At 39.3% G+C, this 15737-nt stretch overlaps 1 protein-coding gene and 1 long non-coding RNA gene across 7 annotated transcripts in view; one reads left to right on the top strand and one right to left on the bottom strand.

Moving 5' to 3' along the window:
- The window catches only part of LOC128572687 (uncharacterized), a 45302-nt gene extending 37984 nt beyond the window's left edge, over window positions 1–7318 (bottom strand). The window contains exon 1 of the long non-coding RNA XR_008376232.1: window positions 7203–7318. This is a non-coding gene — a long non-coding RNA (uncharacterized LOC128572687). The remainder of the gene's footprint in view (window positions 1–7202) is intronic.
- Window positions 1–15737, top strand: part of PLD1 (phospholipase D1) — a 354936-nt gene that overhangs the window by 146386 nt on the left and 192813 nt on the right. For all 6 annotated transcript variants that reach the window (XM_053572730.1, XM_053572727.1, XM_053572729.1 and 3 more), the window contains 4 exons: window positions 5602–5754; window positions 8263–8412; window positions 9028–9111; window positions 13012–13093. In XM_053572730.1, coding sequence (XP_053428705.1) covers window positions 5602–5754; window positions 8263–8412; window positions 9028–9111; window positions 13012–13093 — 469 coding nt within the window. The remainder of the gene's footprint in view (window positions 1–5601; window positions 5755–8262; window positions 8413–9027; window positions 9112–13011; window positions 13094–15737) is intronic.

The following is a 15737-nucleotide window of genomic DNA, read 5'->3' as shown; positions in this document are numbered from 1 at the left end:
AGATGATATGATTGTATATCTGGAAAACATCAGGGATTCTACTACAAAACTCTTAGAAGTGATCAAGGAATACAGCAGCATCTCAGGTTAGAAAATCAACATTCATAAATCGGTAGCCTTTATATATACCAACAATAGTCAAGCTGAAAAAACAATTAAGGACTCTATTCCATTCTTAGTAGTGCCAAAGAAGATGAAATATTTGGGAGTTTATCTAACAAAGGACGTGAAAGATCTCTATAAAGAGAACTATGAAACTCTAAGAAAAGAAATAGCTGAAAATGTTAACAAATGGAAAAACATACCATGCTCATGTCTGGGAAGAATCAACATTGTTAAAATGTTCATACTCCCCAAAGCAATATACAATTTTAATGCAATCCCTATTAAAGCTCTACTGTCATACTTTAAAGATCTTGAAAAAACAATACTTCAATATATGGAACCAGAAAAAACCTCAAATAGCCAAGACATTTCTCAGAAATAAAAACAAAGCTGGAGGAATCATGCTACCAGACCTCAGACTATACCACAAATCGATAGTGATCAAAACAGCATGGTATTGGCACAAAAACAGGGAAGTAGATGTCTGGAACAGAATAGAGAACCAAGAGATGAATCCAGCTACTTATTGTTACTTGATCTTTGACAAGCCAATTAAAAACATTCAGTGGGGAAAATACTAACAAATGGTGCAGGGTGAACTGGCTCGCAACCTGGAGAACACTGAAAGTGGACCCACACCTTTCACCATTAACTAAGATAGACTCTCACTGGATGAAAGATTTAAACTTAAGACATGAAACTATAAAAATACTATAAGAGAGCGCAGGGACAACCCTTGAAGAAATCGGTCTGGGTGAGTATTTTATGAGGAGGACTCCCCTGGGCAACTGGGACCTGATCAAACTAAAAAGCTTCTTTATGCTCAGCTAATAACACAGTAAGTACAGCTAGCAAACAGCCCTCAGAATGGGATAAGATATTTGCAGGTTATGTCTCTGACAAAGGTTTAATAACCAGAATCCCCAGAGAACTCAAACCTATAAGCAAAAAAAGAACAAGTGATCCCATCGCAGGTTGGGCAAGGGACTTGAAGAGAAACTTCTCTGAAGAAGACAGGTGCACGGCCTACAGACATATGAAAAAATGCTCATTGTCTTTAATCATCAGAGAAATGCAAATCAAAACTACTTGGAGATATTATCTAACTCCAGTAAGATTAGCCTATATCACAAAATCCCAAGACCAGGGATGTTGGCATGGATGTGGAAAAAAGGGAACACTTCTACACTGCTGGTGGGAATGCAAATTAATACATTCCTTTTGGAAAGATGTTTGGAGAACACTTAGAGATCTAAAAATAGACCTGCTATTCAATCCTATAATTCCTCTACTAGGCATATACCCAGAAGACCAAAAGTCACATCATAACAAAGATATTTGTACCAGAATGTTTATTGCAGCCCAGTTCATAATTGCTAAGTCATGGAAAAAGCCCAAGTGCCCATCGATCCATGAATGGATTAACATATTGTGGTATACGTACATCATGGAATATTATGCAGCCTTAAAGGAAGATGGAGACTTTACCTCTTTTATGTTTACATGGATAGAGCTGGAACATATTCTTCTTAGTAAAGTATCTCAAGAATGGAAGAAAAAGTATCCAATGTACTCAGCCCTACTATGAAACTAATTTATGGCTTTCACATGAAAGCTATAACCCAGTTATAACCCAAGAATAGGGGGAATGGGGAAAGGGAGTGGGGAGGGAGGTGGATGGAGGGAGCTAGATTGGTGAGATTACACCTGCGGTGCATCTTACAAGGGTATATGTGAAACTAAGTAAATGTAGAATGTAAATGTCTTAACAAAATAACTAAGAAAATGCCAGGAAGGCTATGTTAACCAGTGTGATGAAAATGTGTCACATGGTCTATAAAACCAGTGTATGGTGCCCCATGATCGCATTAATGTACACAGCTGTGATTTAATAAAAAAAAATAAGCTACAAAGCTATAAGTATCCAAAAGAGTATAATGTGGCATAAAAATAAACACGCAGAGCATTAATAAACAGTGTTTTTCAACTTTTTTTTATCTAATGGCACACTTATACCTATAGTTAAACTTCTGCGGCACACTTAAATTATGTCAATCAAAAAAAAAAAAGTAAAAAAGCGAATATATAGGAAGGCGCCTGTGGCTCAAAGGGGTAGGGCTCTGGCCCTGTATATAGGAGGTATCAGGTTCAGACCTGCCCCCAGCCAAAAACTGCAAAAAAAGAGAGAGAGAGAGAGAGAATATACAGTAAGTATATTCTCCCTCCATCTACCTCCCCCGTCCCTCCCCTCCCTTTTCCCATTCCCCCTATTCTTGGGTTATAAGTGGGTTATAGCTTTCATGTGAAAGCCATAAATTAGTTTCATAGTAGGGCTGAGTACATTGGATACATTGAATTTAATTTATGATCTTTACAAATTTTCACAGCATGCCTGAGATCCTGTCATGGCACACCAGTGTGCTGTGGTATTCTGGTAGAAAATTACTGACATCAACTAATGTAAAAGTACAGAGAACCCAGAAGTAAATCCACACACTTACAGCCAACTCACTTTCAACAAAAGAGCCAAGAACATACATTGTAGAAAAGACATTCTCTTTAATATCTAGTTGAGAAAACTAGACATCCATCTGTGGAAGAATGAAACTAGACCCCTGTCTCTCACCATATATGTAATTCAACTTAAATGGATTAAAGACTTAATAATAAGGCCACAAACTATGAAACTGCTAGAAAAAACATGGAAATGCTTCAGGACATTGGTCTAGGCAAGGATTTTACGCCTAAGACTGCAAAAGCACAGGCAACAAAAACAAAAATAGAAAAATGAGACTATCTTAAACTAAACAGCTTCTGAAAAGCAAAGAAAACAATAGAGTGAGGACACAACCTGTAGAATGGGGGAAAATATTTGCAAATTATTCACCCAACAAGGGACTCAAATGACTTAACAGCAAAAACAAATCTCATTAAAAAGTGGGCAAAGTATCTGAATAGACATTTCTGAAAAGAAGACACACAAATGGTCAACAGATATATTTAAAAATGTCCAACAGCACTATAATCATCAGGGAAATGCAAATCAAAACCACCTCACCCCAAGTGGAAAAGCCGTGATCAAAAGACAAAAAATTACAAATGCTGGAGGAAAAGGGAAGTCTTACCCACTGCCAGTGAGAGTGTAAACTAGTGTCTCCATTATAGGAAACAGTATGGAAGTTTATCAAAAAAGAAAAATAGAACTACCATATTATCCAGCAGTCCCATTGCTGGGCATTTATTAAATGGAAAGGAAGTTGGTATATCAAAGCGTCACCTACTCCCCATGTTTCCTGCACCATTATTCAAAACAGCCAAGATGTGGAATCATCCTAAGTGTCCACTGACAGAAGAATAGATGAAGAAAGTGTGGTGTATCTAGAATGGAATATTATTCAGCCATGCAAAGAAGGAAATTCTGACCTTTGCAGCCACGTAGGTGGAATTGGAATGTATTGTGTTAAGAGAAATAAGCCAAGCACAAAAGGACAAATGGCACGCGGCCTCACTCATTTTTTAGGGTTATCGCAGATTTATTTTACATGCTGAATTCCCATGAATTTATTTTACATGCTGAATTCTCATGCTGAATTAAGTATTTCTGTATTACTTAATTTATATTCAGGTGTTCCAGCCTTACTATTCCATGATGTGGAAGTGCCTAGAATGCTCTACTTTGTCTGATATGTGTTATTGTGCCCATTGTTATTCTATTTCGCTATCGATTGATTCACTTGACCACTATACAACTGCAAGTAAATATGAATACATGGTGTTGAGTGCAGCATGATAGAGTCACCATCTGCATTGACCTTAAGTGGGTCCTATCTCTGCTGTCACTCTTCACATTGTCAATGCCTTCCTGTCACCTGAGTCTTAACTGATCAAAGTGTGGTCCTCACACAGCCGTCACCTATTAGCTTGTAAGAAATGCAGACTCAACTCTACCCCTACTGGATCAGAATTTGCATTTTAGTAGGACCCCAATTAGTAGGATGTGTGTGACTGCAGCAAAGGGTTGACCTGCCATACTCTGTCCCCACTTTCTTGTCTGTACCTTTTTTTCTGAAACAGTTCAAGTGCCATTATTATCCTATTGCCTAGCCAGGAGCATAAGTAGTTCCTTATTTAATGTGCAACTCTGTAGTTTTTGTATTAAAGGCCTTTTCAAAGGATCTAGGTTGGAGCTTGGGAATCTGTTTTGTTTTTTTTTTTAGAAACATCTCAGGAGATTCTTGTTTTTAGGCAAGCTTAGGAGACACTGGTTGCATGATATAAAGTCAGCCTCCTTTTCATGGCTTCCAGACCCCAGGGTGTGGTCTTTGCTCATTTCCCTCTCCTTTTTTCTGTACTCCCTGAGACCCTGGGTGCGCCCACCTGCTCTCTGGACACATGTAGCATTGCCCCATCTGAGCCCCTGTGGTAGCACTCCCTACTGAGTGGGACAACACCTTAGCCCTCCCCACTTGGAGCTCTAAGTGCTGGGCTCCTTCCTGGCCTCATTCAGACACCAGAGAACGCTGCCAGCTTTTCCCCTCAGAACAAAAGATCCCCTCTCCCTGCATCTAGCCCGTTTTGGTTTCTCTTTCAGTGTCTGTCCCTTCAGCATAGATTTATTTTTCATGCCCTCACTACCCTTATAACCTCCTTTAAATACATAATTCCATGTCTGATGAAATTATGTGCTGGTCTCTGTGCTGTTCCCTAACTCTCAGCTTATCACAGTATGTGTTTCCATTATGAAGTTCTTGGGTATGTATTAGAATGAATGGAAAATACATATTTTTTTCGAGTCTATCTTCCTGGCTAGGGCAACCTCAAACTCCTGGGCTCAAGTGATCCTCTGCCTCAGCTTCCTGAATAGCTGGGACTACAGGTGCCCATCAGAACACCTGGCTATTTTTTTTTTCTATTTTTAGTAGAGATGGGGTCTTGCTCTTGCTCAGGCTGGTCTCCAACTCCTGGCCTCAGGCAGTTCTCCCACCTTGACCTCCCAGAGTGCTGGCATTACAGGTGTGAGGGAGAATACTTTTGAGAGATGTTCATGTCCAATTAAATAAGACCACAAAAAATTTGAAATGTAAAAACAGAACATGTGGAATATTGGATGCTTACTGGGTTTTTTTAAGGAGTTTTGCTTATCAGTAGACTTATTTACCTCTTTCATCATACTTTATGTTGGCAAACCTAGCCACTCTTCCAGCAGCTGGGACTCCTTCTACACTTTCTTCAAGCCCCACATGCCAGTATCAGGGACATTCTTCCAAGCTTTACCATTAGTGTTTAAAGAGCTAATGAATTATTTTGAATTGCTCGGTGCCATACTTCTTAGAAAAAGTTATTCATTTCATAGTGATTTTTAAAAAATAAATCCCCCATGTAAAAAGTGAAATTATGTCTATAGTCTGCTAGAGAGATTACTTAAGACTTATTATATAATTAGGTCTTTTTGTTTTATTCAATACAGCCTTAAAAGTACTCATTGATTTCTTACAGATGGTTAATAGTGAAAGATTCCTTTTTACTGTATATGAAACCAGACAGTGGTGCCATTGCTTTCGTCCTGCTAGTAGACAAAGAATTCAGAATTAAGGTGGGGAAGAAGGAGACAGAAACAAAATACGGACTCCGAATTGATAATCTTTCAAGGTAGAAATTTCAAATACTTAAAAAAGATATCTAAAATGTTATAAAATTGTAATTTAGATCTCATCCTCAATCAAAAGTAATGACACTACTATTTTTTCCCTGTATAAATTTAGAATAGAGTATCCATGTGCAAAAGTTATAATTAGCAATCCCATGCGTAGATAGATGCCTACCTGAACAAAATTGCTACTCAATTTGCTGATTTACCAGTTATTGTGTTTTTAAAAAATAAAATAAAATTTTACTTTATAAATCAGTATCTTTTAATTAACAAAACACCTAAAAAAGTGATTTTTCTGCACCTACCTATTTGAAGAAAGATATCTTAAAAGGATACTTATGTACATTTATGATGGATATTTTTAATCTGTAATTTTTTAGTGAGTAACGTGTATGTTTTGATATATATATGTTCGGAAGATGATATGTGTGTGCATATTTATGCACCTGTCTCTATATAGTTTACCCTGTGTACATGAATATATCTGTTTCTCTCCTTACACATAGTTACTGTCATACACACACATAACCACACAAATATGGCCCTCCTAATACACATGTGCGTGTGTGTGGTAGAAAGATGCTGAATTTTCTCACACTCTCAGAGAGCAGACCGTTCAGGATTGTTACTGGAAATGTGACAGCACAGCCATTGCACCCTCCTCCTGGCACTGCATTCTTGTTCTCCAGGGAGCCACAGAAGTCAGGTCACACTTCTCACTGGTCCCCATCACAGTTCCCTTATTGGCCCTCTTCTCTGCGTCCCCTACCCTCTCTCGCTTGTGAGCCAAATGGACTTGTACAAATCCAGTTTTCACCATTGTCCTTCCTGGTCTCAGTGCTCCATGTCATTTTATCAGATAAGCCCAAGTTCCTCCAAGTACAGTTTAAGATCATTTATTTCTTCACCTTTATTTTCAAACTCTCCCTGCTGCAGCTTTCCTGGTTCCATAGAGGCCGTTCTTACCTTCCCTCCTCACATGTTTCTTGCCTCTTCCCCTTTGCTCCTCCTGCCTGAGTTTGGCATTGTTCTTTGTTTCCCCTGGACTCTGATGCACAATCTGTGTCCAGGCCTCTCCTTGTCATTTAGCTCCTCTACAATGTCGGTTTCTTCTCACTGGTGTCCATGGGTGTCCCACTCAGCTGGACAGGTGTCTACACCAGCACTCAAGCCCAGCCCAAACACCTGCGTCCTTCCTCATACCTTCTAGTCCATAGCTCCAGGCTCAGCCCCACACCTCCCACCTGCCCTGGCTTCCCACTCCAGCAGCATCAGCTGTGAACAAAGGCCAGCATCAGTCTCCAATATGGAGGAAAGGAGTTTGGACATCCCTAACCTTTATAAGTGTCTGTTTTAGAATCTGTGGGCACAGCCCCTGCCCTGCTTCTCACTGGGGCCTTGTAGTTCCTTGCAAACTCTCCCTCCTTACCCTCAGTCCTCTTCTTACCTTGGTGTGGTGCAAATTTCTGCACCGTGGTGTAAATACAGCCAGCTTCAACACCACGTTTTCCTTTGAACTTCAACTGTGGATAACTTATTCTCACCTCTTCATGTCAATTCTGATGTCTGGCATCAAGAAAACTTTCTATAACCTACTCTGAGTTTTATTCCCCAATGTTTGTAAATCTTTAACAGTGTAGGGTAGTTTGGTCATTAGTAACAGAAAAATCCAGTGCAAACTGGCTTATGCCAAAGCAAGTGAATCAGCCACGTTAGGCATGACTGAGTCTGATGCTCAAACCAGTGGCTGAGACATGTTCCCTGCCATTGTCAGCTCTGTCTGCTATGAATCTGCTCTGTCCTCACCTTGGTCTCCCGTGGCAGCAAGGTGGCTGCCTCCCACACTCACACCAAATTCAGCAGAGAGAGTGTCTTCCTTTCACTCCTGAGCAAGTCCTTGGATTCACTCTGACCTGGCAGGGGGTGGCCCTGGCTCATGCCCTCATATGGGAACCACTTTCTGTGGTCTGGAGGACGGAGCATGCCATTTTGCTTAGTTTTGGTGGACTCAGAGAAGGGAAGGGTGACTCTCTTAAAGCACAATCGGCGATATTTCCAGAAGTCACAGGAATTACAAGGAAGTGTCCCCTGGAGGGGCAGCAACTCTCTGACACTCAGAAGCAGGACCTCCTTTAGACCTGTCACCTCTGTGACACTCAGAAGCAGGACCTCTTTTACACCTGTCACCTCTCTGACACTCAGAAGCAGGACCTCCTTTACACCTGTCACCGTCTTCCTCATGCTGGCAGCTCTAGCATTGTTGTAAGTAGCTTTATGCATGTTTATGTCAGTAAGTGAATAAGTAACCTGAATATTTCTTTTCTTATATTGAATTTTATAAATTCTACTGGAAATTTTTAGAAGCCTGCTTTTTTGATGTTCTTTGCATACAATTTTCAATTTATGTTTGTTACACTACCAAATAGGGAATGTTCAATCCTTTAATTTCTTTTAAGAGACAGAACACAGAGTAACCATTCTTTCCCACATTTTGCTTTTCTTTAAAGGACGCTTATTTTAAAATGCAACAGCTATAGACATGCTCGGTGGTGGGCAGGAGCTATAGAAGAATTCATCCAGAAACACGGCACCAATTTTCTCAAAGATCATAGATTTGGTTCGTATGCTGCTGTCCAAGAGAACACATTAGCTAAATGGTGAGATACTCTAAATCTGTCAAGTTAGTGGTCTAAATTCACCTGAAATCAATTTTCCAAACTATGAAAAGATGCTGTACATTACACTTAACAAGGGCCTCTTGTTATGAGGCAGTTAGGCTACTACGTGGTCATAGATTTGTTTTTCAAGTTTATTTTTATATCTACAGTGAGCTTGGCTAGATTCAGATTTTGAAATTTGAGTTTTAAAGCTAACTTCATTTTCTTAATGATGAAGATTATTAGCCATAATTTAGGAAAAAGCATTTACTGACTAGACATTTCTTTTAAATGCAATTATGTTTTGCAAGTTTTTTTACCCATGGATCAGAAACTTATGTGTTTTCATTCTCAGAAGAAAAATTGTGTTTGAGTTCAACAGGATAGGGGAATTCTTCCAGCCATTATGATGATGGACTCATTAGTTCCTGTTCTCTAAGCAGAGAAGAATCAGTGCATCTGTCTAGTTACTGCCCTTCCTCAGTACCAGAAAGAGTTGTTATTTTCCATCCTGCGGAGACTCTGGGCAGCAGCTTCCCTGTGTTGCTTTGTATAGGATATGTTTCTTTTCCTTTTCTTTGTGCAAATAAATGGAACAACAAATTTGTCTTTCAGGTATGTTAATGCCAAAGGATATTTTGAAGATGTGGCAAATGCAATGGAAGAGGCAAAAGAAGAGATTTTTATCACAGATTGGTGGTTAGTATTTGCCATGGGCTTCTGTCTGGAGATCTCTATGTTTAGAATGCACAATGATGTTGTGCTGTTCCAGAATCATTAATGAATAGCCTTTAATGAATGGCCTTTTCAAAAACTTTGACCTCCAAATATCTTCTTAAAATATTTAGCTTGAGCAGTTTTGTTTTTGCCTTTGCATTTGGAAGCAGACATCCAAATCTTCATTGTAGTAGAGGTTATGCTGTAATGCAAATATAGTTGTACAGGTAATGGAAACAATCTTCCTTGGGTGTCTCTTTCTCATTTTGCTATATCTGTAAACAGGCCTAGTAAATATATTTCTTTTGAATTACCCCTTTGGGGTTGAACTAGTTCCATTTGCCTTTTACTTTTAAAATGTCTTCTGTAAGGACTAGGCCTGCACCATCTCTGCCTTTACCTGTTAAGAAACTGCCAATGTGTTTTCCAAAGCTGTTGTACCATTTTACACTTCACCAGCAATGTGTGAGAGTTATGATTCTGTCATAGGATTGCTTGTTCTTGGCACAGTCAGCCTTTATTCTGCAGGGTGCACAGTCATATACTTCATTGTGATTTTAATTTGTATCAGCAACATCTTTCCCTGTTGAGCAAATTTTCATGTGATGTTTGGACATTTGTTTAATTTGGGGACACATATGCTCAAATCTTTTCCTTCTTTTCTTTATTGGGCTGTTTGTCCTCTTACTCACTTGTGAGAGATCTTTATGATTCACTTGGTCATCCATGATTTCTGTGAAGAAATTCTCAGTCACTTGAACAATTGCTCCCACATAAGTAATGTGCCATTTTTCTTCTTTGTGCTTTCTGTATTATCCTTCCATCTCTTTGCTTATGATGTTTCGGTTTATACTATTTGGGGTCTCTAAGTTTTCTGAATCTGTAGTTTTATGTCTTTCGCCAAGTTTGAGAAATTCTCAGACATTATTTCTTCAGACACTGTTTTCTGAGCTCCCCTCTTTCTGCTTTCACTCAGAGTGTCTGTGACACAGATCCTCGTGTTGTCTCAGAGTCTTTGAGGATTTTTTTTAAACTTTTTTTCTCTTTGTTGTTGAGATTAGCTAATTTCTATATATCTTCCTTCAAATTCACTCTCCTCTGTCATTCCCACTCTGGTATTGAAGCTATACAGTGAGTTTTGGGTTTTTCTTTCTGTATTTTTCTGGTATTTTTGGTATTTGTTTTTTTTTTTACTTTGAAAATTTCAATTTCATTCTTCTTCATTTCTTTTATTTCTTTCTTGAGACTTTGTCTTTATTTAAAGACATTTATTTCAAGGGTGTTTACCCCTATTTGTTGGGAGCATTTTTATAATATCTATTAATTAATTAAAGTCGGTAATTCTAAATATCCATGTCATCTTGGCAATGGCATCACTTGATTCACTTTTGTAGGCCAAATGAGATTTTTCTGGTTACTTGTGTACCAAGTACTTTTTTATTGCATTCTAGAAAATTTTAATATTATGCTATAACACTTTTCAGTCTTGCTTAAAGTCTATGCAAAATATTGAAATTTGTATTTTAGCAGGTAGTTTACCCAATTGATTTCAGACAGAAAGTTCCAACCAGCCACTCATGGGTGTTGTTTCAAAGCCGTTCCTGTGCTGTTAGGATCTGTCCTACAGCTCTGCCACCCAGTGGCCAATTTGGGACATAGTGGTGGTCTATGAGCACTTAAAGTCATAAAATCGTCTAAGTAGTACATTTATTTAGAGGTACATTTCAACATCTCTGAAATCAAGATGCATCTTACACTCAATAACATCTTACAGTTATAATTTTCATTATTTTTCTTTCTTAGTTGTACATACAGTAATGATGCATCTTACAATCATTAGTGTCCTAGACTCAATGAAATGTTCTTTTGAACTTTCTCTAAATAATTGCTTAGAAAAGATTGTGATATAATCATGCTTGGTGAGTAATAGCTGCCTTCTCCTTGCCGTGTGGCCATTGTTTACACTTTTTTTTTTTTGAGACAGTCTCACTTTGTGCCCCTCGGTAGAGTGCTGTGCATCATAGCTCACAGCAACCTCAAACTCTTGGGCTCGAGTGATTCTCTTGCCTCATCCTCCAGAGTACCTGGGACTACAGGCACCTGTCACTACACCTGGCTATTTTTAGAGATGGGGTCTCACTCCTACTCAGGCTGGTCTCAAACTCATGAGCTTAGGCAATCCACTTGCATCGGCCCCCAGAGTGCTAGGATTATGGGCATGAACCACTGCACCTGGCCTGTTTACACTTTGTTTATAGCATCAATACCTGTTTTTCAATCAGTCATTTTCTCAAAATTGAGGGCTCCTTGAGAAGCTATCTTGCAATCCTACAAAGTATCTACTAGAATGCCGTGCATACATGGCATATAACACTTGTAAAAAAGACAATAAATGAAGAAAGAGCCCTAATTGCAGAGTATAGTACTAACAGTGGCCCCAGACCTGAGGCTTCCTGGGTTTATAGTTAATGGGTGCACCAAGGCTGCCAGGTGTTGGTGTGCTGCTGGAGGCCCCCTCAGCGGGTCAGCATTTTTCTACAGAACAAACCTCATTGTAAGTGTTCTTTGAACTTTTTCTGTCAATTACTGTATTTTGTTTGTTTACCTGTAGATTACCTTTGAATTTGCAAGTACTTAACTGTACACACCCCTCCATTTCTGTTCCCTTATTTATCTTACCCAGTGTTTCCTTTAGAAACCTAATTTCTGAATTTTAATTTTCTTTAACTGAATGAAATAGAGCATAGAAATGATCTCTTTTAATCTCTCTAGCTCCTTAAACCCTTTTGTTTTCACATGCTAGAGGGCTCCCTGGCAAGGTGATGCACTGGTCTAGAGTCCTGTGTGCAGCTTTAATCCTCACACAATCTGCTCCTGCTGCTCCAGGTCTCCCAGGGCAACAGAAGAAGGTTGTTTGCTTTTTGTTTTTCTTCATTACAAGGGAGTCACATCATGTACAGATTTAACCCAGACACTCACTTTAGAACCTAACCCTAGTGGAAAGAGTGACTTCACTGTGCTCTTAGCTTCCTTGTGGCACTACTGAGCAGAGAAGAGCCCAGGAGTCTGTTCTTACACTGGGAGCATTTTTATTAATGTACGTCAGTACATCTTCCTTATTCCCTGCTCAGAAAGCCCCAAGTTCCCTGGACATGGAACTTTGGTATAGGAAGTCAGTGGAAGGCTTTCAGTTTGGAGCAACAGAAAGCTTGAGTAAAGAGAGCTGAAACACTGAGGATTTATTTATCTGATTTAGTCAGAAATACAAAGTTAGGCAATCATAAGGTTGGTAGAGTGGTTTAGTGATTCTGGGGTTTTGGTCTTCCCCTTAGAATTTCAATATTGCTGCCCTCTCTAAGCCTCATGCTCCGATACAATGTTCATTCTAAAGCGGGAAGTATGGCAGGGCTTTCTGTGTGTGTGCGTGTGCGTGTGTGTGTGAAATAGAGATCAAGAAGGAATAACTTTCCCATTGACCCCACATGTACCTCCTCATATATCTCATTGTCCAGGATTGTGTCACATCCTACTCTGGTTGCACAGGAGAAAGCAATGTGTAGAGTATTCAGACCCCGTAATGGGAAATGGGGTCTGTTAACGAGGATGAGAATGGCTGTTGGGTGGGCAGTCCACAGTATCTGTATGTGTGTATGTGTGCATGTGAAGGAGAAGAGAAATTGAGATTGGCCTTCTGTATGGATGAAGGCTCTATTTCCCAGATGCAGTTGTGTCTGGACCCACAGCAAACTTTGAATGGCCTACTACAATGGAGAGTAGAGAGTGGTAATGGCATTTGGGCAGAAATTGCCTTTGCTTCCTATGACACAATCAGAACTTTATATTTTGTTTTAGTTACTCGAAATCTTGGTTTCATGATTTCAGGCTGAGTCCAGAAATCTTCCTGAAACGCCCAGTGGTTGAAGGAAATCGTTGGAGGTTGGACTGCATTCTTAAACGAAAAGCAGTATGTACTTTCCCAACAAATGCTAATATACTTTTTAAGTCTTTATTGCCTCTGAAATACCTTTTCTTTTTAAAGCATTTTAAAAAGAAACTTTTTATCTTAGAATTAGACAAAAGTAGGATAAGTAATGTTTTCCAGTTCATTTGGTTCTATTTTTTCCTATTACTTTTGAGTGTATAAATATTTTATCTTAATTCACAGCAAGGATTATGTTAGCTTGTCTAATTTTTATTTTTTTAATCAGTTATGGACAGTTAATTTTAGGCAAAAGGTTGTAATAAAATTTTGTCATTGAATAATGAATGATAAAATTAAAGTTAGCATTTCATTTGATTCATTATTTTGTCATTAAATCAAAAGATAAAGTTATTTGGAGAATGGTTTCAGTCCTATGGGGCCAAGCTGGGGTAGAAGAATATCTAAGAGGGGTGGATGGTAATAGTTGGTGGAAAGTTAACTTTTTTGGAAATTTTCCAAAACTGTTAACTTTTTGGAAAGTTAATGGTAATAATGTGAAACTTTTTTCCTGTGCACTTGACTCTGGACATTATGGGTGAGCACTGAGTGTGTTCTTTTTTTTTTTTCATTATGGAAAGTAAATAACTGAAACAGTATAGGGTCACCAATGACAACCTTTATATTCCTAGTGATTTTTTTCAAAAGTAATGGACCCTCAACCAAATTAGGTTAAATTAGAAATAGAGCTGTATTTATTGCTTAGCATGCCCAAATTAGGTAGTACTAACCTTTTTAACTATTATTTGAGGCTATGTTATCCTGTTTTTATATCCTATCATTAAACATGCTAGCAGACTTTTAATCCTGGAGATCTAGAGGAGTAGCGTTTTCCTGTTCTCACGCCCTTCACGCATTTCTTCTCTCCTGTCCTCTGTGTTCCCTACCCACGGCCCCCTTTTCCTTCACTGTCTTTGTCCCATGCCTTTTACTTAGGGATTTCTGGGCATGGCTATAGATACAGTCAGACCCCACTGCTAATATTGAGGGCAAAACAAAGTCATAATCTTTATTTTAGACATGTGGTCTGTAGAATAGCATCATTTTGATGAATAGTCTAATTTGTGGTATCAACAGAATTCCAGTTACAGCACTGGAAATTATGAGTTTGAAAACATTATTTATTCATTAAATAGTTCAGTACACATCTCTTATGTGCCAAGTGCTACATTAATCCTAAAGATGCCATGGTGAAGAGGACTCCAACCCAGCCCATAGAGAGATTTCTGAAAGACTCACACCCTGGGCTCAGTCCTACCCTTACCCCCTTCTTTCTACCTGTTGAGTGGGCTGTGACTTTCTCCATGTTTCTCTCTATGAGGTGGCACCTTTCCTATTATCCCTTAAGTTTCCATTTTAGTAAGTTTTCCCAGTCTTGCCTAACAATCTTCACTCTTAATAGTAAACTCTTTCCTTATAGTATTTACCTAATACTTCACTGTTTTAGGTTTTAATCAAAATATATTTATTGAATGCTTACTACATGCAGGACATTTGGCTAATTATATGTGGATATACAAAAACGTATAAAAGCCATGATTTCTAATCAGAAGGAGCTTCAGAGTCTACAGTCTCAACTGTCAACTGTTGCCCCAATTCAAAGGCAGGAGGGAGAGCCTTGGGTAGGTTTAGTCAAGAACCCCCTCATAACATGGGTGGTGAAGGGCGTTTAGGATGGTAAAACAGTTTTAAAAGGAAAGGAAGAAATTTCTAGGTGCAGTAAATGTGAGGAAACAGGAAGGTGACAGGGCTAATTACACTTGAGCGTTAACATGGGAAGGCTGGGGGTTAGCTGGCACAGTTGGTTGCAGCTAGAATGTGGGGCTTTGTGAGGCAAGCCAGTGGTTTGAATATTAGGGCAGATAGTGGGGAGATACGATGTGGCATCTGAGCAAAGTGGTGTGTTGGGAAGTTGAAGAAAAAGTTGGAAGAACTCAGATTTGGAAAGCTTAATTTTGGATCCCTTGAGTGTGAGGTGTCTGTGGGATATCCCAGTAAATTTGAGGAAGCTAGTCAGTGCCCAAGCAGGGCTCCCAAGGGAGAGGTTGCAGGCCTGCCCTCCAGCTGCAGTGGGCTGCCACATGTTTGTCTGCTGTCCTTGGCATACCTGTCTGGTTTGTCCTGTTCTATCCATCACTAACATGGCTTCTCTTCGCTTTTATGGCCCATGACTGCTGCTGAGGTCCCTGACGCACACCATGGCCCAATGGGCGTCACTGCCCGCCTGTGGCTTCACCGCCTGCTCACCACGCTTCGTTTCCATTTCATCCACTTCCTGAACTTTGTAATTTTTAAGCTACGGCTCATGATTTTAAAGATTTTCTAAAGAAAAGTAACACTATTGGGTGGTGCCTGTGGCTCAAGGAGTAGGGTGCCGGTCCCATATGCCAGAGGTGGCGGGTTCAAACCCAGCCCTGGCCAATAAACATAAAAAAAAAAAAAGAGAGACAGAGAAGAAAAGTAATACTATTAAATTGTTGACCAGCAATTTTGAATAGAAGCTATCCTAGGTCACCAGTTATTACTTTGTAATTGAATATGAAAGTGAAATAATCAAAATAAACTTCAATCATTATCAAAAAGTAAATCCGTCACTTCAGTGGTCCTCCATGGATCACTAAGTTCAACA

The sequence above is a fragment of the Nycticebus coucang genome, chromosome 20 (genome assembly GCF_027406575.1).
Source record: "Nycticebus coucang isolate mNycCou1 chromosome 20, mNycCou1.pri, whole genome shotgun sequence".
NCBI lineage: Eukaryota > Metazoa > Chordata > Mammalia > Primates > Lorisidae > Nycticebus > Nycticebus coucang.
The sequence above is the reverse complement of the archived record's forward strand: the minus strand, read 5'-3'. Positions and strand labels throughout refer to the sequence as shown.